Below are 25,645 nucleotides of genomic sequence, written 5' to 3'. Positions count from 1 at the left end.
AGGGCCACAGCTACCTCTACAGCCTTCCTCAGAGGAGTTCCTACCAAAGATATTTTGGAGGCAGCCACTTGGAGTTCTGTACATACCTTCACAAAACACTACCACCTACCTTTATATTCCAGAACAAGAGCAGGCTTTGCCACTGCTGTTTTGCAGGGCATTCTGGCTCAACCCAGTTCCTCCTAGTACCTACCACCCTATGCATAGCTTTGGGATTCTACCCATCTGTGATTACTGCAGCTGTATGCACAATGAACATAGTACAGTTTTGTACCTACCATAAATGTAGATGTTAGAGTGCTAATACAGCTGCAGTACAGGTTTCCCTCCCTCCTTCCCCACTTGGTAAAGGCATGGGGCCTAACAACCTCTTCATACTACCTGACTGGGTTATCCTGCTATGTTTTATTTGCTTGCATCCACTGATTTTGGATTATATTGCATTGTTTGTATATGTATATAAGCATTATTTATCTATTGCCTTCCTTCTGGGGGCACCTGACATCTGGGGCAAGAAAGACTGAAGAACATGTCGTCGGCTGTGTCTTATATACTCTGGCCTCACTGACGTCAGAAGAGTAAGCGACGACAACCGACGCCGGACCAAGACTTTGGAATTCGGCTGACCGAGGGACCGCCTGATGGCAGAAAACCCATCTGTGATTACTGCAGCTGTACTAGCACTCGAACATCTACATTTATGGTAGGTACAAAACTGTACTTTTGCAACCCACCTAGTGATATAGGGGTTGATGCCTAGCTTAGTGAGTTTTTTATGATTCCTGAGGAATGGTATCAAAGGCCTTGGCCAGATTAAGGCAGGCTGTATGAACCACCTTGCCTTCATCCACAACTCTGGTGACTCACTCAGAGAAGTCAACCAAGTTGAACAGGCATGATCTACCCTACACAAAAACAAACTATGTGGGATCCAGAGTTTGGAGATTCACTATATCCTTGTTTATTAGGTCCATGATGATGTGTTCCATAGATTTGCATATCAGACTTGTCAGGCTAATGGGGCAGTAGTTCCCAGGGTCTGTAGTCACTCCTCCTTTGTGGAGAGGGATGACTACAGCAGTGCGCCATTCGGTAGGGACAAAGCCTGAGGTGAGGCTGTGATTGAACAGGGCACACAGGTGAGGTGCCAGTTCACTGTGTAGTTCATGTAGAACACAACCAGGGATATTGTCAGGTCCCATAGTGGCCTAATGGTTAAGGTGTTTGCCTTACAAACACAAGGTGCAGGGTTTGAGTCTCACAAAGGATAATTGGCTAGGCTTACAATGGCTCGCAAGGGCAGTTAGCCTAGTACTAATCTATGAACCTATTCTTGGCCTTGAACAGTGCTGTTTTAACCTGTGCAGAAGTAATACTGGGTGCCAGACAATCTACTGGTATTGTGATTGGTCCTTTGGGTGGGGGAGAGGGGAAAAGCTGGCACTGAATCTGTTGGCCAGTATATTGGCAATATCTGTTGGCTCTGTATAGGAGGTACCATTGTACAGTAGCTCAGAGCAAATCTAGGTATTGCCGTGGAGATCTTTACATAACTATAGAAGGCCTTGTGGTTGTCTTTACTATCTGCTGCAATTCTGTTTTCACAGCTAGCTTTAGAGGATTTATTGAGGGATCTCAACTTTCTGTTGAGGCTGATAAGGGAGTTTTTCCAGTTTTGGGACTTCACCTTATTCAGCATTAGTTTCCTCCTTCTGTTGTAGAGTTTGTTTATGGCAGGGGACCACCAGATTGACTTCCTTTGTTTTGAGGAGAGCTTCTTGGTTCTATTGGGTATAGCGAGATCCATGCATTTGTGTATGTGTTCGTACAGTGCATTGTTGTATGATTCGGTGGTCATGCAAATATTCTCTATTTGCATGGGTGCTGTGAAGTTAGCCACCTCTGTTCTTAGGAGCCCAAAGTTAGCTTTGAAGAAGTTTTTCATGGCGGTTACCTTTGGTGGTGGGGGGGGGTGGATTTCCAAGGTGATTAGTTTGTGGTCGGATCTAACCAGGGAGGAGTTGACTATTGGTGTAGAGCAATGGTCGCCTATGTTAGTAATGGCCAGGTCAGGGATGTTGCTACCTCTAGTGGGGGTAAGAACAAGCTGGTCCAGGGCATTGGAATTAATGAATTCCAGGAAACACTGGGCAAGTGTATTGGTACATGAGTAGTTTTCCCAGTTAATGGAGGGGTAGTTGAAGTTGCCCAGTATGAGTGTGTTAGGTTGGACATTAATATTCTCCAGGGTGCTTAGGAACGTGGAGTGAGTGTCTTGGGAGATGGTTGGGGACCTATAACAGGCTACGACCTGAATTGCTGTCTTACCCAATGTTAGCTGCACCTGAAGTATCTCTGTTGCATTATGTTGGGCTACTAGTCTGGAGGTGTGTCATCCTTTATAAATATGGAAACACCACCACCTTTGGAGCTTCGGTCCAAGTTCTGGGGCCAAAAGGTGTGGAATGAGTTATAGCCTGGTAGTGCAGGGGTGCTTTCTGCTGCCCTGATCCAGGACTTTGTTGCAGCACAAATGTCAATGTTCTCCATTTTGAGCAGTGCTTCGAGTGAGTGCATTTTGAAATTTAGACTTCTAGCATTGAGTAGCATGACCCTCAGATTGCATTTGTTTGTAGCTGTTACGGTGGTACTTTGGTCTTTGGAACACTGCCTGAAAAAGGCACTATAGGGGTGGCAAGAGCCTTGGCCCGTATCTAGAAGCCCAGGGGTGACAGATGCAGGCCATCTCTGGCAAAGTATTGAGGTCTGTCAGTTATGTATTCTCAGGCAGACAGATACTGGATCCCCTTGGAATGACACCAGAAACTTAGCCAATTGTTGAAATCAATAATTTTCTGCTTGTACTGTGGTATCATTCTGGGTGATGGTAGGATGCTTTTCAGGGCTAGGGTCGTACCTGCCTGGTCTACATAATACAAGAGCTCCTGTATGTCTCTTTTCATGTAGTCCAGGGAGGTACATTTCAGGTCATTCACACCCACATGTACAGTGACATAGTCATATTTGTACCTGTTGTTGAGGGACCTGAGTGCGTGCGTTATATGGTGGATCCTGGCACCTGACAGACAACTGACTGTTACTGTCTCCTTATTTAACCTAGTGAGTGGGACATCAGTGTGCCTCACTATCGAGTCACCTATGACTAGTGTGCTGGGCATGCTGTTTTGCCTTCGGTGCTTTGGTTGAGTGGCACACTGTTTAGGAGAGTTATGTGTCTCGTGATTAGTGTTATGTTGTGGTAGTAGAGTGCATTTCTGCCTTGGAGGTCTCTGCTGTTTGGGTAGATTTTTATTGAGAGCCTCCGCGAAGGTGGGTGTGTGGTTTGTGTTTTTATGTGAAGGCAGTGCTGGTGTTTGTTCTGGAGGGCTTAAGCCAGGGAACCTTTTTGGCTAGGCATACTTAGCCCCTTGGGCTGAGAGCCTAGTACCTACATATGAACCTATGTGTTCCATGTGGTGTGTTGCAAGTGTTGACCTTCTCCTCTTGACCTGCTATTCCAGTCTTGGCTGGAGAGTGCGCGTCTTCCATTTTGGATATATAAGTGCATCTCTCGCAAGTCTGAGTGTTGGGAGGTAAGAGGAGAGGGTTGTCAGTGTACATGAGGCAGTTGTTACATTGCCTCAGGATGCCCAAGTTCACCAGGTTAACAGGAGAAAGCACAGGGAACTGAGCTTTAGACATGCCTGTACGGGTGGGCATTAATAATAAGTACTGGAGCTGTGTCCTTTTAGAATATTTAGTGCTGGTAGCACTTTTGTGTGCTACAATAATTGCTACAAGAAGTCTGGTATGGTAAAGTGCTAGACTATATAACATAACCAAAAAACCAGAAACTAGATACTAAAACAAAAAAATAGCCAAAACCTTGTACGGAACCACTGATGTTGTAAAAAAACTTGTACTGACGAAAACACACTGAGAGAAAAATGCAAGCACTTTAATAATCCATTTTAGCGCTTTCATCTCCAATAGAGACTTCTTCAGAAATAAAACAAAAGCACCAATTAAATACATTTATATACTAAATTGTCGTGACATCACCATTAATTAATTTGATTTAAAAAGATATCACCAAAATTACATTTAAAAACATTCTTATTTAAACTACTGTTTTGCATCCCATAAATTATTAACCACTAAATGTTGAATATTTGTTGTATAACATTTGTCATATACATAAGTATACTTTCACTTTACTTACAAAATATATTAATAGAAAATAAAAAATAAATAATTTGATAATAGATTTCAATACAAGAATAAACTTTAAAATTCTTAAATTAAAATCCATTAAATTTCTATCCATGTTATGTTAATCTATTGAAACACCTTAAACTAATACTATTAAAAAACACACTATTAATCCTGTGTATTATTTCTATATGTTATTGGCTCTTTCTTGTAACATAGAAGCAAGTGATACATAGTCATTTAAGCCTGGTGCAAACATAGCTGCCAGTCTAAATTGCCACTGGCTCTCCTTCTTTTTTAAAATGTTTTTCCAATCTCCACCTCTAGGGTTGATTTGTACTGTTTCCAGAATACCAAACACAAATTTGTCAAATTTTTCACAATTAATAGAATGCCTATATAATGCAGTTGTAGTTTTATGATTTTTTACATAATTTAAGTGTTCGTATATTCTGTTTTTTAACATTCGTTCAGTTTTACCTACGTAAAAATGCCCACTTGTCATGCACCAAGCCAGATATACTACCCCTCTTGTATTACAATTGCCCTTTTTGAAATAAACTTTACTCCCAATGTTGTTATTTAAAACTAATGTAGTTTCCTTAATAATATATGGACAATAATTGCACATACCACACTGCTTTGTACCCTGTTTGGCTTGACTCATATTGTCAAATTTATACTCCAATAACTGTTTAATATTGTAACCTACTCTATTAACAAATTTTGGCCTGTTGCCTACTTTGTCCAAAATTTCCTTTCTAGTCCTAAAAATGTTCCAGTTTCTTTCAAGAGCTTCTTGGACTAAATGGGTATTTGTATTATACTGCAAAATACAAGCCTTAGTAAAATTTCCTGATTTTAAACCATTTACACTGTTGCCTGATATCCCTTCCGAATGAGTACCTAACAAGGGATGGTACTTAATACCCCATTGTGTATATATTTCTTGAAGAATATTGTCTAAAAGCTCCAATGGATAACCTCTCTCCAAAAACATATCGGAAATGATTTTAAATTCCTTAACTAAATCCTCTTTACAGGAAGTCATCCTAGCAACCCTAATAGCCTGTCCTTTCACTATACTAATTTTTTGTCTAAATGGATGTTCACTTTGGAAATGTAGGTAGGCTTTACAAAAAGTCTTCTTTCTATATACCAAGGATTTGAATCCCTCTTTTTCTTTGGAAATGGTTGTATCCAAAAAGTTAATTGAATTTTTATGGTATTGGTACGTAAATTCCAAAAAGTTGGTAGTGGAATTTAGATATTCTATATATTTAGGGATGTCTTCTTCCATACCAGTCCATAGTATAAAGATATCGTCCAAATAGCGTAGATATAATTTAACACTAGCCCAGTGGGGGCCACCAATAACAAAATTGTTCTCCCAACCCAGTAGAACAAGGTTTGCATAAACAGGTGAACATGCTGCTCCCATAGGGACACCCTTGATTTGTTGGTAATATTCACCTTCAAACCAAAGGAAATTGTTATCTAGTACCAAACTCATAAATTCACAAACAAGTTTGACCATATCATTGTCCAAATCCGAATATTGAAAAAGCACTTCTTCAAAAAAAGTCAACCCTTCTAATTTGGGGATGCTTGTGAAAAGATCTTTTATGTCCACCGTGAGAAAGAGAACATTATCACTAAAGAGTTCTTGTTTGATATTCTTCAAAAATTCCCAAGAATCTTTTAACAAATGCGGTACTTTCTGAATAATATGTTATACACAATTGTCTATGAACACAGTTAAAGGGTGAATTTTGGATCCCCTAGCCGCTATGACTGGTCTAAATGGCGGTTTACTAATGTTTTTATGTATCTTGGGGATACCAAAGAAAGCAGGAACTAATGAGTCCTTTCTATATAAAAATTCGTGAATATCTTTGTTTATTCTTCCAGCTAATAAATATTCCTCCAGGTATGAATCAATCCTAGTGTACGCTATGTTTATCTGGTTTTTAGATATCCCTACATAGGTACTATTATCAAATAATAAGTTTAACATCTCGTCGGAATAATCCAAACTACGAAACAAAACAACCCCTCCCCCCTTATCTGGAATCATAACCCTTACATTATTGTCCTTTCTTAAATTATTTAACAATTCATGTTCTACCCTTGTTAGGTTCCAGTTGTTATTGTTTTTATTGTATTTAAAAATATTATATATATCCTCCATAACCAACCTTTCATATGTTTCTACAAGGGGATGTAAGGGGGGATTATATGAACTTTTTTTCTTAGGTAAAACATACCTGTATGAAGTACTATTCCTTTCTACCTCTTTATGTTCTAGACTTATTTCTAAATTAAGTTTTCTAGTATACAACTTTAAAGACACAATATTGTCTACTATATCCCCTGAGGAAGAGGGAATATATTTCACACCTTTGGAAAACAATTTGAAGTAATCTTCTGTAATTAATCTATCTGTGTAGTTATATATTGTAAACCCATCCTTCTGATGTACTATCCCACTGTTATTATCTATAAAATTTTATGAATTGACAATATTCAATTGTGGTTCCTCCTGTGTGGATAATAATGTCTGTTGCATTCCCCTTTCTCCGTGTAATACTGTGCCAGTCTCTGTGAGCGTCAAACCTCTGGAAAATCCTCACCTTCCTGTATGTTAGGGTAATGGAAGTTATCTTCCCTGTCTTCTCTTTGTCCTTTGTTGCTCACTACTTCACTATACCTGGGTGTTCTATAATCAAAATTCTGTCCCTCAAATGAACTAGCATACGGTGGCAAAAACTTGTTTTTCCTATCTTGTACTTGTCTTACCATATTGTCACTTTTATTAATGTAAACTTGTTTATTTAAGTAACTTTTTTATCCCTTTCTAATTTACGATTCTTTTTTTTGAAAAATATTATAGCATCTTTTATCTACCTTGTCCAACATCCTATAATATAAAGCACTGTAATGGGGGAACAACAAATCATTCTTAACTTTCTTGTCTAATTCCTGAACTTCTAATAACATTCCTTCCTTCTGTTTTTCATAATAAAATAAAGTTTTTTTAATGAACCCTAACCCTATTTCATCAAAATAATTTGTATAATCATCCATAACTTCCTCATTATATGTGACACCAAAAGGAAATTTGTAAATTCTTAACCCTTGTGGCACAATTTTAAGTAAAATACACTGTTTGAAATATGCAATGTCCATCTCTGTAGTTTTATATTTAAACAGTCTTTTTTCCAGTTGAAAAATCAAGTCCTTTAAGGAAACTGCATTGTATCCATGATTGTGTACAAAATGAGTATCAGGACCTTCTGTTTGCAAATGTTCATTATTAGCAAACACATATTGTTTAGAAAAAATTCTTTCAAATCTCTTATTAGCATCTAAGTGTCCTGTTTTATCCATCGTCTCCGGACAATCATTAATACGCTCTTGACTACCATTACTTCTATTATGTATGTTATCTGGTACAGTACCTTGTGTCGGACGGACAACCTGTGTATTGACCTGTTTGTAATTCGAATTTGTTGCAACCGGTGAAGAATTAATAACTGTATCCCTGTTGTTTCCTTCACGATCCGGATTTAATGCCACCATTTCTCCGTTGCATTGTGTAGAAACCGTATTCGGATGCTCTATACGGCTAACATTATCAGTAAATCCAGAAGTTGTAGCATTTGGCGGGTAAATTGAACCTGTCTCCATACAAATACCATAACCGTTATAACCTGGGGGTATGAAATTACCACGTTCGCCAATAAAGGATTGCCTAGCGGTAGCACAACTCTCCTTCTGGGTCAGAAGTTCCAATAACTTGGTTAGTTCACCCTTTAAACAAGAGCTAAAGTGCTAGACTAATAAGCTAGTAAAAGTGCAGGAGAGGAGAGAACTAGCAGATATAAGGGAAAAATTGAAGAGCAGACTTTGGCACCTCTCAGAAGCTTGCAAACAGTCCTGGATACAGCAAATCTGTATCTGGACTAGACTAGTTACAGGAAAGGCAGGAAACAAGTGCAACGCAGACTTTTAGACCAGAAAGTTGAAAGATATGGAAAAACTGCCCAAACGGCCAAGAAACTACAAATTCTGGGCCAGAAACCACTCCTTTTGTGGTAGATAGACTACCTAGTGGTTACCACTCCCACTGATAAGCTAGAAGGCTTCCCTCCAACACAGAAAGGCTTGGGGGGGGGGGGGCTCAGAAGCTTACATACAGTCCTGGATACAGCAAATCTGTATCTGGACTAGACTAGTTACAGGAAAGGTAAGAAAAGCACAAACGCGGGCTTTTAGACCAGAAAGTTGAAGGAGATGGAAAAAAACTGCCCAACCAGCCATTATACAATGACCCCCCATTAATATTCCAAAATGTACACGCTGATTGGTCAACGTGCCCCTTGTAAATCAGACTTATACTAATGGAAATAGGTCCGGTCACCCGGACTTTTTCCATTAGTATAAGTCTTTTTTTTTTTTTGTTACAGCAACGAAGAACGCAAGATCTCCGTTGCTTTTTAGAAAGTGTCTCGCTATGTTAAAGGAGTTTTACATAGCAAGATAGCTTAAAAAAAGCAACTGAGATCTTCCTTTCTCCATTGCTTTTTTTAAAGCTGTCTCGCTCTGTTAAACGGGTTTAACATAGCAAGACACTTTCTAAAAAGCAAAGGAGATCTTGCTTTCTTTGTTGCTTCCACACACAGCTCTGATGTACTGCATAAGCATATGCATGCGCAGTACATCAGAACTGCCACAGAATACCAGACAGCTGCGGAAGGGCAGCACAGAGGCATTATACAGTGCCATTATTTAAGAAAAGTAAGTATTTTTTTCTTAAATAATGTCATTGTATAATAGCAATAACCCACTTCTGGGTGTGGGTAATGCTGGATTTACCCACGGTTGTTTTTGTTTGGCCACTCGGGCTTTGCCCTCGTGACCAAACTACACCAACCGTGGGTAAATCCAGCATTACCTACACCCAGGCGTGGGTTATTACTTAAATAAACTACAATTTCTTGGCCAGAAACCACTCCTCTTGTGGTAGATAGGCTACCTAGTGCTTACCACTCCCACTGACAAGCTAGAAGGCTTCCCCTCAGATACAGAGAGGCTTGGGGAGCTCAGAAGCTTACAAGACAGTCTTGGATACAGAAAATCTGTATCTGGACTAGACTAGTTATAGGAAAGGTGGGAAACAAGCGCAAATGCTGGCTTTTAAGCCAGAAAGTTGAAGGAGATGGAAAAAAGTGTTCAAACAGCCAATAAACTACAATTTCTGGGCCAGAAACCACTCCTCTAATCCCACTGATAAGCTAGAAGGCTTCCCTCAACAAAGAAAGGCTTGGGGGGGGGGCCTCAGAAGCTTACATACAGTCCTGGATACAGCAAATCTGTATCTAAAGTATTGCCTGAGTTTTCATTTGATTAAACTGTCCAACCCCATTTTTTTTTTTTTTTTAATCTCTAGAACTAAGAAGAAATTTTTTTTTTTTCATTCCTTAAATGTGTATAGGCAAAAGATACACTGCATACCTATAACCAAGAACATCAGAACCTCAAGTCAGTTGTCTCCTTTGCATCCAGGAAGAAAAGAAAAATTGTTCACAAGCTGCCATTCTAAGTGCCTGATTCATAGTGTTTTTTTCCTGTTACTATTGTCATGGAAATTTAAAACGGACTGCAAAAGCCCACAGCACTAAAGATATAGCAAGCATAATGGCTTTTACTGGAGGGGGGTGAGTGCAAAGGCTGTTCTTGAGGCATGCACTTAGTCATCAGTCTGCACTTTTTCCAAGTGTTACAAACTATGCTTTGCTTCTAAGGCTAGGAACTGGTTTGCAGCTGCCATTCTGCAGAGCTTGTTGCAGCCCAGCCCTACAGATCTACCCATTTCCATAGACTCTTATGCTCTAAGAATTGTCCTTTCAGTAAGGACTACTGCAACAGTGGTATACGCACAAAACATAGTAAATTTGTGTATCAACTTCCTGTAGTAGCAGCTGTTCAGTCGATCTCTGTTTCAGGACTGGTTCCCTTTTGCCATCCCCTCGTCTTTTCTTTTCTTTTCTGGACATCCTGATTGTGTTGGGATATATTAGCCCAATAAATTTCCCCTTTCCTTTCTTAGCTTCTCTAACCTGCGCTCATATTTGTATAGTTTTGGAGACCCCTGTTTCTCCAAGTCTTTGATCCAGGGAGTGTACATGTTCTTCTGTGTTTGGATAAGGTTATTAGGACCTTATTTTGTGTCTGTTAGAGTGGATACCCTCCAGTCATGTTGGTCAAGAAAGCTCCGAAGTGGGATGGGTGGACATCAGCTTTATACATGGAAAGTCCTGCTGTCCCCAAAGGGGCAGGCATCCACCTTGTCAGGAGGAGGAAGGATGCAGAGATCCACAAGTCAGGCCGGAACTTGGAACTTCTGCTGTTGAAGTCCTAGTAGCAAGGATTACTGCAACAGTGATCTATTTGAACATCTTACATTATGGTACTTTTTTTACAGAATTGTACTTTCTCTTGAGTGTTGTAGTGGTGTAAAATATTATTTTCTCATTGGGTTGTTTTGACAGAAGCATCTGTTGTCAGTTTTTTTTTTTTTACAAAACCAGACCATTCTTGATCTTGTGGTTGCCTCCTGAAGGTGGCACATTTGCTTATTTTTTTATTGTAGACCCTGCCTTACACAGTGCCAGGTCCATCCCCTTTTACTGAGTGATTGACAGTCTGCCTTGTGACACTATTATCAACTCTTGGCCACCAGGGCATGCCTTGATCCCAAGCAGAAACCCACAGCCTTCTATCAAGGTAAGTAGACATATATGCTCTTTCCTGTATCCCCTGTCCTGCTCCTCTAGCTCCCAGGTTACTGAGACGTAGTCAGGGCTCCAGCTTCCTATGCCATGCTATTGTACTCCTGTCCAGTTTGGGCTATAAAGGACTGTGCATCTGCTTATGTAATAATACTGTCATATTGTTTGACTCACATTTTGAAAATTAGATTTTCTTATATGCTAACTAGTAATCTATCTTTTATATATTTGGTCATTTTTAATGGCTGGTATTCTTTGTTCTTTACTTTACACTGTGTTTTTCTTTTTTTCTTATAAATTTATTTTGCTTTGCACTTATTGTTTTTTTTTTTTTTGCTTACTGTGTGCCTCAAAGTCTTGTGACCAGACTATAGTCCATTTAATGAGAGAATGAAATGAAGCGGATTTATTTACAGAAGTTCAGACATTGTGTGAAATAAAAGTAATGTTACTTGAAAGCAGCTGTAATTGGGCATGATTGCTGTGCTGCATGCAGGCAGACGAAAAGCAGAATGAAGTGTCTGCCATTTTAGTGCAAGTGTTTGTTGACAATGTGAAGGAAGTGAAGTGGAGTGAGCAATTCAATGAATGCATCAGAAAGGGTATTGCCCTTCTGCATGAAGAGGGGCAGCTAACAAAAGCATCAGTGGAAGCAAACTCAAGGAGGAATGAAAATTGTAACATAAAACTATTTTTCAATATCTTAGTAATAAAATGTGGGGAAAAAAATTAATAGTGGGGCTGTGTAAGGCTTTACTTAAAATGATTTTTCATTGAAATGAGCATTGACACTCATCAGATGCTTTTAGAGGTTAATGATAGGGAAAGAAAAATGTGAAGATACACATTAGAACCGTTTCAGAAGATATAACAGGAAGAAAGATGGTATTTCTTTAAGAAAAGGATGAAAGAGTCTTGAGTCAAAAATCTGAAACATGGCATTTACCGAGGCATATGAAAACCAGCAGATAGATGTGGGGAGTATCCAAGAATGTGGTTGCTGTGGATTTCTTTTTTTTTTTGTCTGACATATATTCTGGGACTCTGTTGTAATTTATATGACCATAAGTGAAGTCCTCACAGTAGCAAGAGTGTAACATCAAATTTGGAAATGTGGAGCAAGTCTGAGGTGTAGAACCTTAAGAGTATATGGCTGACTTAAAAGTTTAGTGGTATCAGTGTTCAAATGTACAGTTAGGATTAGTTTTGTTTGGGGGGCTCTTCAGGTCAGGATGCAGTCATCTTGCCTCCCTGCCAAAGAAAAAAAAATTAAAAAATTAAATACTTTAACAGCAAGTTTCTTTATTTGCTATGATTGTGTTAAAGTATCATTTTATTAATTACAAGCATTCATGACTTGAAATAGGGAGTCAGAATTTCCAGAGCTACATACCTAGTAAAAGTGGTCCAGTTTCACACAGAAATGGAGTCATGGTTTTCTGTACTACTTTAGGTTATTTGTGCACGTATCTAGCTGCAAGTCCATTCCTTGTCATGAGTGTGTAAATGTACACATTTGTATGCTGCTTACCTGGATGAGGTAGAATGCTGTATGCAAATTAAATCCTTATTGTTGTTTGTGTTGTATTTTAGCACTATGACCATGGAGGAGCTGTTGAAATCTCTTCAGAAGAAGTGCAGAACTGAATGTGAGGAAGCACATCGACAGCTAGTGTGTGCTTTGAATGGTTTAGCTGGTGTCCACATCATCAGAGGTAAGATCTGTTTTCAAGCATTTTGAATTATGAAAGACTTGCCTGTGAAATATCCAGGAAATTGTTGTTTTTTTGTGAAAAGCTCTTTTGATTGCTTTTAGTTGATAGTAATATATTTGCAGTATTGATAACATATGGATACATAGTTAAATTTGTTTTCAAGTAGATATAAACATAACTTTGTAATCTAGCAGCTTCTTTCTAGATGTAATATTCTTTCTCTTTTGCCTTAAAATACACATCTTTATACTTTCTGTCATTTGTTCATAGGTTCATAGGTTCATACTAGGCTATCTGCCCTAGGGCGTTTATAAGCCTAGCCAGAGTGTGTTTGGCTTTCACCACCCATTTTAAATTAATTTTGCTATGCCCTTTTTCGAGGTTAGTATACTGTGCCTCTGTCTAACAGTGACACAGAAGTGATACCCGGGGTAAACTTACAATCTCCCATCCACTCATCAAGATTCCTCTTGAAGAGAGTCAGTGAGGGACTCTGCCTAACCTGGACTGGGATTTTATTCCAGAGTTAAGGGAGCCTCTGGGTTATGAATCTGTCCCTCCAGCATGTCCTATTTATTTCAGTGCTGAGGTTCAAGTCTCTCGAGCGCGTAGCTCGATGGGATTTGGATTTTCTGAGGTGCAGCATGTCCATTAATTCCGGGTTGGACATGGCTTTATACGTCAGGCACAGATCGCCTCTGAGCAGGCGGTATGCCACTGAGTAGAGCTGGAGTTTCTTTAACCAGGCAGTATATGGCATCTGTTTGAGCCCTTTGATCCTCTTGGTGAGGTACTTTTGGGGTCTTTCCAGTTGCTGCAGGTGTCTGGTAAGGTACATCCCAAAAGGGGCATTGTACTCAATTATGGGCCTGATGAGGGATGAGTAAAGAGGCACGATGACCTCCCTGATCTAGATGTGAATCCCTTCATGATTAGGTGGGCTATATAAAATGTTTTTCTAACCACTTTGGCCACGTGGTTGTCAAGTGAGAGATTGCTATCAACTTGGGTCCCCAGGTCCCTAATTACTTCTTCTGTACTTAATGGATTACCACCTATGTGGTAATTTGTGGGCACTTTGTTTTTGCCAAAGGGGATGACTATACACTTTTTGGCGTTTAGCTTAAGGCCATGGCTCTTGCACCAGTTGTCTGTTTTTATGAGGCCCTTTTGGAGGATGCTTGTGTCGGCTGGAGAGTCGATTATGGTGCCCAGTTTGCAGTCATCTGCGAACTTGGTCAGCCACAGTCCTTCCATGTTGGTCTGTACCTCCAAGAAATATATACCGAACAAGAGAGGTCCCAGGACTGAGCCTTGTGGGATGCCACTTGTAACTGGTTTGGAGTCTGACATGGCTCCAGCAATTCTAACCATGTGGGTTCTGTCCTTGAGCCAGTTTGCAACCCATCTAGTGACATAGGGATTTATATTTAAGCTGGTGAGCTTATCTATAATGCCCGAGTGGGGTATTGTGTCGAAGGCTTTTGCGAGGTCCAGGTAGGCTGTGTGGACCACCTTCCCCTCGTCAATGACCTTGGTGACTGTTTCAAATAAATCGACCAGGTTTAACAGGCAGGATCTGCCCTTAACAAAGCCGAACTGGGTAGGATCCAGTGTCTGTAGGTCCTCAATATCTTTATTTATGAGGTCCATGATGATTCTTTCCATAGCCTTGCAGACCAAGCTAGTCAGGTTTATGGGGCGATAGTTTCCAGGATCCGTTGAGGCACCACCTTTGTGGAGTGGAACCACTGTTGCTGTACACCACTCTTTGGGTACATATCCTGTAGTAAGGCTGAGATTGAACAGTAGTTTTATGTTTGGATTTAGCTCTTCTTGGAGTTCATGTAGGACGCAGCCCGGGACACCATCTGGTCCCATTGATGCTGTGTTTTTTGTTTTGGAGAGGGCGGCTCTTACCTGAGCATCTGAGATGTCAGGGGGGCAGCACTCTGCTGGGATAGATATTTGCCTTTTTGGTGGGGGGGGGGGGAGTTTGCACTGAACCTGTCAACTAGGATGTTGGCGGTGTCTGTGGGTTTGGTGTATTTTTTGTCATTTTGGACTAATTCTGAACATATCTGGGAATTCCCACCCAGGTTCCTAACATAACTAAAGAAAGCCTTGTGATTATCCTTAGTGTCCTGTGCAATTTTTCTCTCAAAGTTGGCCTTAGATGATTTTATGAGTGCCCGTAGTCCTTTGCTAATACTGATCAGAGATGCCTTCCCTTTTTGGGATTTTGCTTTATCATGTAGTAGCTTCTTCCTTCTATTGTATAGTTTGTTTATGGCTGGGGTCCACCTGACAGGACGTCTGCCTTTGGAGGATTGGGTCTTGGTTTAATTTGGGATTGCATGATCCATGCATTCCTGAAGGTGTTCATAGAATGCGTTTATAAAGGATTCTGCGTTCTGGGCCGTATTTTTCACAGGCTCGGGGGCTTTGAAGGATTCCACCTCAGTTTTGAGGAGTGTGAAATTAGCTTTAAAGAAGTTTTTCACTGTGGTTTTCTGGGCAGGGGGTGGGGTCAGGATGTGAATATCCAGAGAGATTAGTTTATGGTCAGATCTTACCAGTGAGGGATACACTTCTTGTCTGGAGCATAGAGTCCCCATGTTGGTGATGATCAGGTCCAGTATGGTTTCCCCTCTTGTGGGAGTGGTAACAAGTTGTTCCATAGCATTTGAGTTTATAAATTCTAGAAATCTTTGGGCTAGGGTGTTGGAGCTAGAGTAATGCTCCCAGACTATGTTTGGGTAGTTGAAGTCGCCCATTATAATGGTGTTTGGAGAGACCTTCATATTTTCCAGTGTTCTCAGGAAGGCCGAGTGGGGTTCCTGGATTTGGGAGGGTGGTCTGTAGCAGGCTGTAAACTGGAAGGCAGTTTTACCCACTGTTAGTTGCACATGGATAGTCTCTGATGCTTCGTGCTGTGCCACCAACCTGGAGGTGTGGGTATCTTTGACGAATAATGATACTCCCCCCTCCTTTTGTGGTTCGGTCCAAGTTTTGGGGCCGAAAAGCATGGTATGAGGTATAACCTGGTAGTGCTGGGGTGCTCTCGGGAGCCTTGAACCAGGTTTCTGTTACTGTACAGATATCGATGTTCTCCATGTTAAGGAGAGTTTCGAGTGCATGCATCTTGAGGTTTAGACTTCTGGCGTTGAGTAGCATTACTCTTAGTTTCTTATCCCTTGTGATACCTATGGAGGTGGGTTTGTCTTTTGAGCCTTGCCTAAAAAAGGCACTATGGGGGTAGCAAGAGTCTTTGCCAATATCCGAAAGCCCAGGGGTACCAAGTGCAAGCCGTCCCTAGCGAAGCATCGTGGCTTGTCGAGCATGTCATCCCAGGCTGACAGGCATTATATCCCCTTTGAATGACACCAATACTTAAGCCAATTGTTGAAATTGATCATCTTGTCTTCATATTGTGGCATAATTCTTGGTGAGGGTAAGATGCTACTCAAGGTCAGGGTCATACCGGCCTGGGCTACATGCTCCGAGAGCTCCTCTGTGTCTCTTTTCATGTAGTCCAGGGAGGTACGTCTCAGGTCATTTACACCAGCATGGACAATGACTGAGTCATATTTGTACTTGCCTTGGAGTGACCTGAGTGCTTGTGTTATGTGGCGGATCCTAGCGCCCGACAGGCAGCTCACCATGACCTTCTCCTTGTTCAGCCTGGTGAGCGGGACGTCAGTTTGCCTGACGATAGAGTCACCTATTACAAGTGTATCAGGTGTGTTGTTTAGCCTTAAGGGCTGTGACTGTTCGGCACACTGGCTTTGTGAGCTATGTGTTGCACGTGTTTTGTTTTGGGGTAGCGGTTGCTTGGGTGTCTGCTTTGGAGGTCACTGCTGCTTAGGCAGATTTTTATTTAGAGCCTCTGAGTATGTTTTTGTGTGTTTGTGTTTGGTTTGCTGTCGTGGTAGGTCTATGTGAGACTGGAATTGTAGTGAGTGTGGTTTCCTTCTTCTCCTGACTGGTTACGCCAGTACTGAGTTGAGAGAGCTTAGCCTCCAGTTTGGCTATATGGTTGCATCTCTCACATGTGTTGGAATTTGTTGGGAGGAGGAGAGGGTTGTCTGTGTACATGAGGCAGTTGTAACATTGCCTCAAGATTCCCAGATTCACCAGCTGGACCGGAGAGGAGATTGACAACTGACCTTTGGACATGCTAGAATAGTATTGGGAATTCCTTTATAATTGAAAAAAGGGCCAATGGGGAACAAGGTACTCAAGGGGAATTTGTGAGGGTGTAGTGTTTTTAATTTTTTAGTGCTGACTTAGTGAGCAAGTGCCAGGTAACTTAAATGCAAAAACAACAAACAGTAACTTTCTTTCAAGTGAAACAAGGAAATAAGTACAGTAAGCAATGCAGATATCACTAGGGATCCACAGAAGCGCTGAAAAGCTGTGTTTTAGGTGGAATTAGCGTTTCAGGGAAATAACAAGCAAACAAACAACAAGCATACAAACAAAGCTAGACTCAGCAGGCCTGGATCTAGTCTATGCTACAGCAAACAAGGTGTACCAATTTCAGTATGAAACAGTTCAAATATGCAGGCACTATAAGCCTTTAAAATAACTGGTCTGAAGCCCAAGTCCTTAATCCAAAAGACGTAGAATGATAGCTACACTTTAATCAAGTTACTACCAAGCAGTAATAAATACAATTGAATACTTTAAAGAATGCCTGGATTAGTGCTCAAGTTATACAAACAAAGCTAGATTCAGCAGGCCTGGATCTAGTCTATGCTACAGCAAACAAGGTGTACCAATTTCAGTAAGAAGCAGTTCAAATATGCAGGCACTATAAGCCTTTAACCAGAAATTCCCAGCTCAGAAGGGCAGAGTCCAGCCTCTCCTCCCACAAGAGTGCAGGCCACGAACCCTCTTAATGTAAAATAACTGGCCTGAAGCCCAAGTGCTTAAACCAGAATTAATACACTTTTAGAATAACAGACACTGAAGCCCTCAATCAGCAGTTCTCAACTTAGAAGGATGTAAGCTACCTGTTCTGCCACTACAGTGCAGACCATAAACCTTCTTAATGTAAAACAACTGGTCTGAAGCCCAAGTGCTTAAACTAAAAGGCTTAGAATGATTTACACCAAGCAGTAATAAATACAATTGAGTACTTTTAAGATGACACAAAAGCAAAATAAAGTAGGAAGAAACACAAATACAGTAAAAGCAGATAATTTTTTTTTTTAAAGTGGAAAGAGAGAAAGGAGTAGCATAAACTAAGCTGATTGGCCTTCTCAAATGTTCTCCCTGTACTGGGTAGAATGAGGTAATGACACTAGACTGGGAGGAGGGTCCCAGATCAAATTTACACTAGGGGCGGGCAACTGCAAAGCCACCAACTATAAAAACACTATACCAACAGGGAGGGAAGGTGGGAAACAAACTGCAGAAATGTTTCTCACAGCTGAAAAGCAGCAATGAGCCTTTAAATGAAAGTTTTAAACAGCTAAAGGAGCCTCTAGAAACAAGAGTTTAACTGCAACAAGTTATCAGAAACAAACAACCCAACAGATGCTTAATAAAAGTGGACAATTTCCAGTTAATACCTCACACACAGTAAAACTAGCTAGAAAAATACACAGTACACAAAGTGCTATAAATAACAAAGAAATAAAGAACAAAATAAACAAAAAACAGGATACTTAATGTTATATATTATAGCTCCGAGTTTCCTCAGTGTCTTTCCTTCGATCAGCTCAGTGTGTGTTATCCTTTTTCAGTTTTAGGAGTACAGAGTATTAAGCCATCACATAACTTTCCTTTAATTTGACACATACTTTGTCAGGGATATACACACAGTGTATGCATCACTCTTTCACTTTATTTTCAGTAACCACTATGAATAAGAGGATAAAAAGGCTATAAAAATAAAAAAAACACTAAGGCTTATAAGAACTCTCAATGGCAAGTGGGTTAGCATAGAAAATATTTAATCTTCCCTTTTGTCTAATGCAGACTTCCTCAGAACAAATAACATGGCTAAATTCAACTCCTTTTAAATCCAAATGCACCAATAAAAGCATTCCTTTAAATAATTAGTTAATTATATTCAATTGTCTAATAAATCAATACATAAAAACTTCACATTACCTGTTTAAAATCGTTGTAATAGATACATTTAATAACAACATGCATACATCTAAACTGTTTTGTTAATTTTCAATCTCTTGTTTTTAAAAAAAAAACATTTAATATTAATGGAATCATTAATTCCTGGCACTATATCAGTTGCCATAGTGTTTCCATTTGTTCAGCTTGGTTCCTATAATCACTACCTCTAAGATCTTTAGGCACTTGCTCTAAAATAGAAAAACATTTCTTATTGTCCTTACAAACAATAGTGTGTTTACATAAAGCGTTGTTCTTGTCTATTTTTATAGAAGGCAAGTGTTCTTTAATTCACTTTTCTAAACAAATAGTAGACCTTCATATATAAAAACAATCACAACCTGAACACACACATATTTATATATATATATAACTCCCTCAGTTTTACACCCCTAGAATGGCTAACGTTATATCTATGTTTTACATTAACAAAAGGCCCTGGTAAAATATATCTACATGCTAAGCACATTCCACATTTGTAGATACGCTTACTTCTGTTAGACATTTCTCCTGTCAGTATAAGCTTATTGTAATTGTTCTGTAGTAATCTCTTTAAATTATTGCTATTTTTATAAACAAGCCTGGAAGAATTGCCTATTACTTTTATTAAGTCTGAGTTACCTTGCAAAATTCTCCAATTCTTCATAATGGTAGATGAAATATCAAAACTGTCTGTAGACATATCCAGGCAGCACTTATGAATAATCCTTGTTATTTTTAACCATGTCTCTTTTTCTTTTATTTCTTCCCTATTTTTAAACTCCACTTTCATTGTATACCACTCACTAGATGTAACATCTGAAGAAATCGCTGTCTTTCTTAATCACGCACAAATAATTTCCAGTACTCATTCCTTACATTTCTTTCTTTTTAACAAGTAGGCGGGGAAGGTTTAACAAGTAGGTGAGGAAGCCCCAGTGTCCCATTTGTGCCTCATTAAACTGCATTTTATCTTAGCTGTTATTGGCACATGATCTGAAATAGTTATTGGATGTGTGTCAAAGCTTTCAATTAAATGCACATATTCATGTGAAGTATAATTCTTGTCTAGTCTAGACTAGTTATTGTACCTTGGGTAATATGTAAGTGCTCTCCAAGTTCCTACTACTGAATTCATGTCTTCCATACCAAATAGTTTTCATAAAGTGCTTCAGAAATCTACCCTCTTTTGTTAATATTTTCATTTCTAGTTCCCCCAAGTAAATCCTCACTGTTGCAAATCAGGTTCCAGTCCCCATCTATAAGTAATATTCCCTAGTAAAAACTGATTATTTCTCCCAAAATCTTCTTAAGCTTCATAATAGCAGTTTTAGGTGAAATATAAGTACTTTCCAGCATAATCCTCCTCCCCTGCCAGTAGTCCCAAATCTGTTGTTGCTATCTTCTTTCATTTTCTATTACTATTGAAGCTCCTCTGTTAATTAATGTAAGTACTCCCCTTTCCATTTGTCCCTGATATTCTGCTTGGTATCCATCCTGAAATCCTTTCATTATCAAATTCACATTCACTGCAGAGATGAGCAAATCTGTCCAAAGTACCAGTATATCATTTTATGGTGTATTTTCCATTTTTCCTAAAATAGCAACTTCCTCAGTTAGTCAGCCTTTTGTTGCTCCTCTGCAGAAAATTTTTATCCAGCATTCATGCTTTACATTTAAACACAGTTTATCCACTCACTGAGAGTTTTTTTTTTAGTCATTTGATTTTGACTCCACCTATCCTTAATGTGAAGTAATTAAACATATTCAGTAGTGCTGAACAGTTTTCTCGCTAGTTGTAATTAAACATCATTGCATTACATGACATATAGCCTTTAGTACTTTTGTTGCTTCCATATGGTTGCTTCTTTACTATATCCAATGATTATTAATCCATATAATTAGTGTATGTTAGATATTGTGCCATTTTAAATTGGGCACCAGTTGACATGTTCAACAAATGCACTACCTTACTGGCATATAGGTACTAGTACCCTGCTACTCTATCTGTGGCAGTATGTAAAAACTCAGAACTCCTTTCACTGCCTGTCTGTGGGTGTGAAGGAGGACAGGGCCTGCCTTTCAGGCCCATAGATAGGACCCATTTATTTTTCTAGTGCCATAGTAAGAGAAGAATCTCTGAGGAGACAGCTTCTAACTCAACTTTACAGCTGCTGAGCTCATATAAGAAACTCTTTGGGGTTTTTATTTCCTCCCTCTGCCTTTTTTGTCAGTGCTTGATTTGTGTATTCTGCTGCTTTGATTGTTTTTTTTTTTTTCTGATTTAAAGTTTTGCATATGCTTTTGTTTTTACTGCAACACAGTAAGGCCTGTTGATTAAAAGCTTGATTTGGAAGTTTTGACAGGAAACCTTGCTGATATTGCAGTTTTTTTTTTCTTTTGGGTCATGATTGAGGTGATTGAGTATGATTACATCATTTTAAAATGTTTTTCATTTAAACTGTGATTTTGGCACCATTTATGTTAAACATTTTTGACAGGAATTTTTCATCAGTGTATAATTTATTTCTTGTCTATTACTGTTTTGGGATTTTTCCATTAATTTTGACTGAAACAAGCCCCTTTTTAAAAAAAATAGGAGACTTTTATGCAGGTATTATATGCTTTAAACTGTGTTACTTAAAATACTGTCAATTTCTCAGTGCAGTGTTCAGAATAGTATCCCTACAGAAGTAGTTTTTAGATTGCTATTTAGAGGTTGAATTGTAGGGTTTGTTTATTTTTTTACTGGGCTGACCTTGCAGCCAATATTTGGTATTGAGCTGGCTAGTTTCTTGCCCCCTGACTTGATGGACTCGGATACAGTGCCCCCCCCCCCCCCACACACACACACACACATCTACCCCTTGTGCACCTAAAACCATTGAGTTAGATCAAGAAATATTCCTCAGTATGGCTTGTGATTTTGAGTAGCCTAGCTTTAGGCAGACTATCGGACCACTTGCCTTCTTTTACCTGTAGGTCACCTGATGTTTGTTAGCACCACAACTGTGCATGAGACAAGGGTTAGACATATCCTCTAGGGCTGTGCCATTGCCTGGTTTGGGTATGGGAGAACCAAACTAGAGGCAGGGTAAGTCAGGGGTGCAGAATCTGTTGCCAGTGATGATGCATCTTACCGTAGGGATTTTCCCACTGGTGTAGTACATGCATAAAATAGACAGGTGACCCATCACATTGCAGGGCAACAGTCTCTGACTGTGTTTCACTTGAGCTGTTGGCTGTGGTTATATCCATTATTCAGGCCATCAGTTACAGGCTACAAAGCCAGGTTTTGACCAGTACTAACACTGTCAACTCCATTTATCCACCCTAGGATCCTGATTTTGTAGGGAATCTGAAGTCTGATGTTTTAGAAGTGCCAGAGTCTGATCAGTCTGTTTCCTCTGAAGATGAACAAGTTCAGTAACACAAGCAGATGTTTCCTTTTTCCCACATCCTGACTAGCTTTAGGAATGTATTCTTTAGGGAGCAATCGTCAGCTGCCCCTGACATCAGGAGGGTATATGCTTTTTTCGTGGAGGAAGCTACCTTCCCTCCATTGATCACTGTGTTAGAGGATAATTTTAAGTAAGCTTGAATTCTCCTATGCTGAATGATTCTCTGCTTAATAAAAAATATGTCTTCGCCAAACATAGTCCCTTCAGAAATTCTAGGCAACTGGCTAGAATCTCAGGGAAAAAAGCTGGCTCAGGTAAGCAGTGTAGTTTCTAAAGTGTTAACTATCATTGTATTTGTGGAAGTTTACTTTGATGTGTATGTATAGGTAAGAATGGTTTGCTGCATAGTTACCTGTTGAGCAAAAGTTCTGTGGGAAGATAGTTTCCACTATTTAAGTGTCTGTATATGATTTAAGTTTCTTGGAAGAATCCGACACTGTTTCTAGAAATACAGTGACATCACTTGTGATAGGGAGGTGTACTTGATTACTCAGCCAGAAACTTTCTGCTGAATTTAAAAACGGAGATTTGGAATGCTTCACTTGATTCTGATTGTGTGTTGGGTACACCAGCTAATCAAATCCCTAAACACTGTGATGACAGAGGTAGACTGATGCAAGGTGTGCTAGTTTATTCCCAAGTTTCCCTACAATTAGCAAGATAATATTCGGTGGTCTGGCCATCAGAAGTCCCAAATGTTCAAAAGACAAGTTACGTATTGGAAATGGCAGGATGATATTTCCACCAAACCTAATGAGACGGGTTCTTTGCCCTAAAAAGATAACTCCTCATCTAACTTTTGACTTTGTCAGGGTGTGGCACCCATCATTCTCAAGTTTTCTTAGTGTACCCTGACTCAGCAGTTAGCTTTCAGCAAGATGGCCTTGCCATCAGTGGTTTCTGACAAATGAGTGATCTACGTCATTGGCAGAGGGTAGAAGTGGAAAGAACTTCTGCCTCAATCCTAGGATGTTCCCCCTCACCCTCAGGTCAGACTTTTGTTATTCCTTCCAGTACTCTGGCAAATGCTGGACTCAAGGGTCATAGAACTGGTCCCTCCTTCAGAGAATGAATGAATGAATGGATGTTTTTTACTCCAGAATCTGACTGCTTCCCATATGAGAGGTGTCATGGAGACTGGGTTGGCCTATCCTTTCTGAATACTTTGTCAAGGTTCCCAAGTTCAAGATGCTTGCCATGCAGAAAGTGCTTCTGCTCCTGCTGGGCCTCTGCTTCATGGTGACCCTGGATCTGAAGGATGTGTATGATCTTATCCCTTTTGTTCATTGCTTCAGGAGTTATTTCATATTTGTTGTGTCTGGTTCACAGTTCTCTGCATTGCCTTTGGGTTATCTACAGCACCTCAAGTGTTTAACAAATGCCTTTCTACAGTAATGGCCAACTTTCAGACTGTTGGCATTCACATTTTTCCATATTTGGATGACTTGCTGATCTGTGCAGAATACCTATAGGTGTTTGGAATCACTAGAGAAGATCTCGACCTTACTCTTCCAGCTAGGGTTTAAGTTGAACCGTCAGAGCCAGAGGTCATGCCTGACAACCTTGCAATGAGTTGTCTTTCTGTGGTGCTTTATCAACTCCGACAAAGGATTGGGTTTTCTTCTTTAAGACAAGGTCCTGTCTCAAGGAAGAATTTGCTTCAAGAGGAGAATTCCCTAAAAATTCTAGGACTTAGTGTCCATGATTTTCACGATACCATTCGCCCATCTACACATGTGAAATATTCAGTGGCATGTCCAGAATTGTTGGCCTCAGCACCTCCTTTATTTGGAATCTCAGTTATCAGTGCTGCCCTTCATCGGGTGAGAGTTACAGTGGTGGAGAGCACAGTTGAGTATCCCTTCTTCCCTCCAATTCTGTAACGGTCTTTCCTGACAGGTTTGTCTGACTTCACTTGGGGAGCTGCATCAGTGAGAGTGCAGGTTCAAGCCACTTGGATTCCCAGGGACGCATGGAAGCATATCAATATTAATGAAATGGTGGCAGTGCGTTCTATGCCTTGGAGTCCACATATAGTGAAAGACTTTCATGTCCTTGCCTGGTGGTTACAGATAATACCACAGTAGTGTGGTACCTCAGTAAAGTTGGAGGTCCAATGTCATACCCTTGTGGCCAGTTGATAATGTTGGCCTGGAGGTGGCTTTACAGCATTGTCTGAGTCTTTCAGACATCACACATCCCATCAGAGCAAAAGTTTGTGGCAGACAGACTGAACAGACCCTGAGCAGACCTGCCTGAGTGGAAGTTCAGGGCACTGGTGTTCCAGTATCTAGTCCAGATATGGGGTAATGCCTTAAATAGATCTGTTCACCTCCAGTTAGAGAAATTCAGTTACAAGCATTCTTGCAGCCATGCTTGAAAGGCAGATGCATTCTTGTTCCTTTACTGTATGCATTCCAACCTTTCCACAAATTTTGCAAGGTTCTTCTGATGATTCAGTAAAAATTGCCAGAAATCAGTCTGGTAATCCACTGTTGGCCCAGGCAGTCTTGGTTCTCCATTTTAGTGTTATTGGCCAATGGCAATTACCGCAGACTTCCTCACACTCTGGATTTGTTCACACAGTCATGAGGCGATTGGTACACCCCAGTTTGGAGTGACTACAACTGATAGCCTAGATGATGCATTGTTGACTGTATTTAGGCACTTTTTATGAGAATTTGCAGCAGGTGTTAAAAGGGGCCAAAAAAACTGTTATCTTATGTGTTTACAAATGGATGAGGTATTCTAAGTGGTGTCTCAATGGGAATAGAGGGTCCCTAGTGGTAAGCATCTCTCTGGTCTTGAAATATCCATGTGAGCTACTTCAGGATGGCTTATGATATGCATCCAATAAGATGCATTTGGCAGCCATCTCTGCTTGTCTGCAAATGAATCCTTCTCTTTCTTCTCTTTTAGTAAAATAGTTCATGAAAGGAATATTGCATGGGTGACCCTCTCACAAACCTATTGCTCCTTAATGGGATCTCACCTATGTTTTGGAGAAATTGACCTTACCACCTTTTGAACCTCAGACTGATCTGAAGTTCTTAACATGGAAAATTGTTTTGCTTATTGCTCTGCTGTCTGCAAGGCAAGTCCCTACACTGCAAGCTCATGGTGGGACAGCCTTACCTTATTTTCCACAGAGATAGCATTGTGTTGCACGCTAATCCCTATTTTGTGCCTAAAATGGTCTCAGAATTCACCGTGAATCACTCCATTAGCCTCCCTGTATTCTTCCCAGAATGTAGGAGTAAGGGAGAGACTATTGCCCTAAAGTCTAGTAGCTACAGACACTGGTTAACTTACAGAAAAAGTAAAACGGTTAACCTTTTAAATT

The 25,645-nt window shown here is 40.0% G+C and overlaps 1 protein-coding gene across 1 annotated transcript in view; it reads left to right on the top strand.

The window, feature by feature from the left end:
- Positions 1 to 25,645, top strand: part of SHPRH (SNF2 histone linker PHD RING helicase) — a 1,609,144-nt gene that overhangs the window by 552,774 nt on the left and 1,030,725 nt on the right. Inside the window, exon 14 of the mRNA XM_044068807.1 lies at positions 12,600 to 12,721. Coding sequence (XP_043924742.1) covers positions 12,600 to 12,721 — 122 coding nt within the window. The remainder of the gene's footprint in view (positions 1 to 12,599; positions 12,722 to 25,645) is intronic.

This window comes from Protopterus annectens, chromosome 1.part0, assembly GCF_019279795.1.
Source record: "Protopterus annectens isolate FY-2018-M chromosome 1.part0, PAN1.0, whole genome shotgun sequence".
Lineage (NCBI taxonomy): Eukaryota > Metazoa > Chordata > Ceratodontiformes > Protopteridae > Protopterus > Protopterus annectens.
Note: the sequence above shows the minus strand (reverse complement) of the source record. Positions and strands in the feature narration are given on the sequence as shown.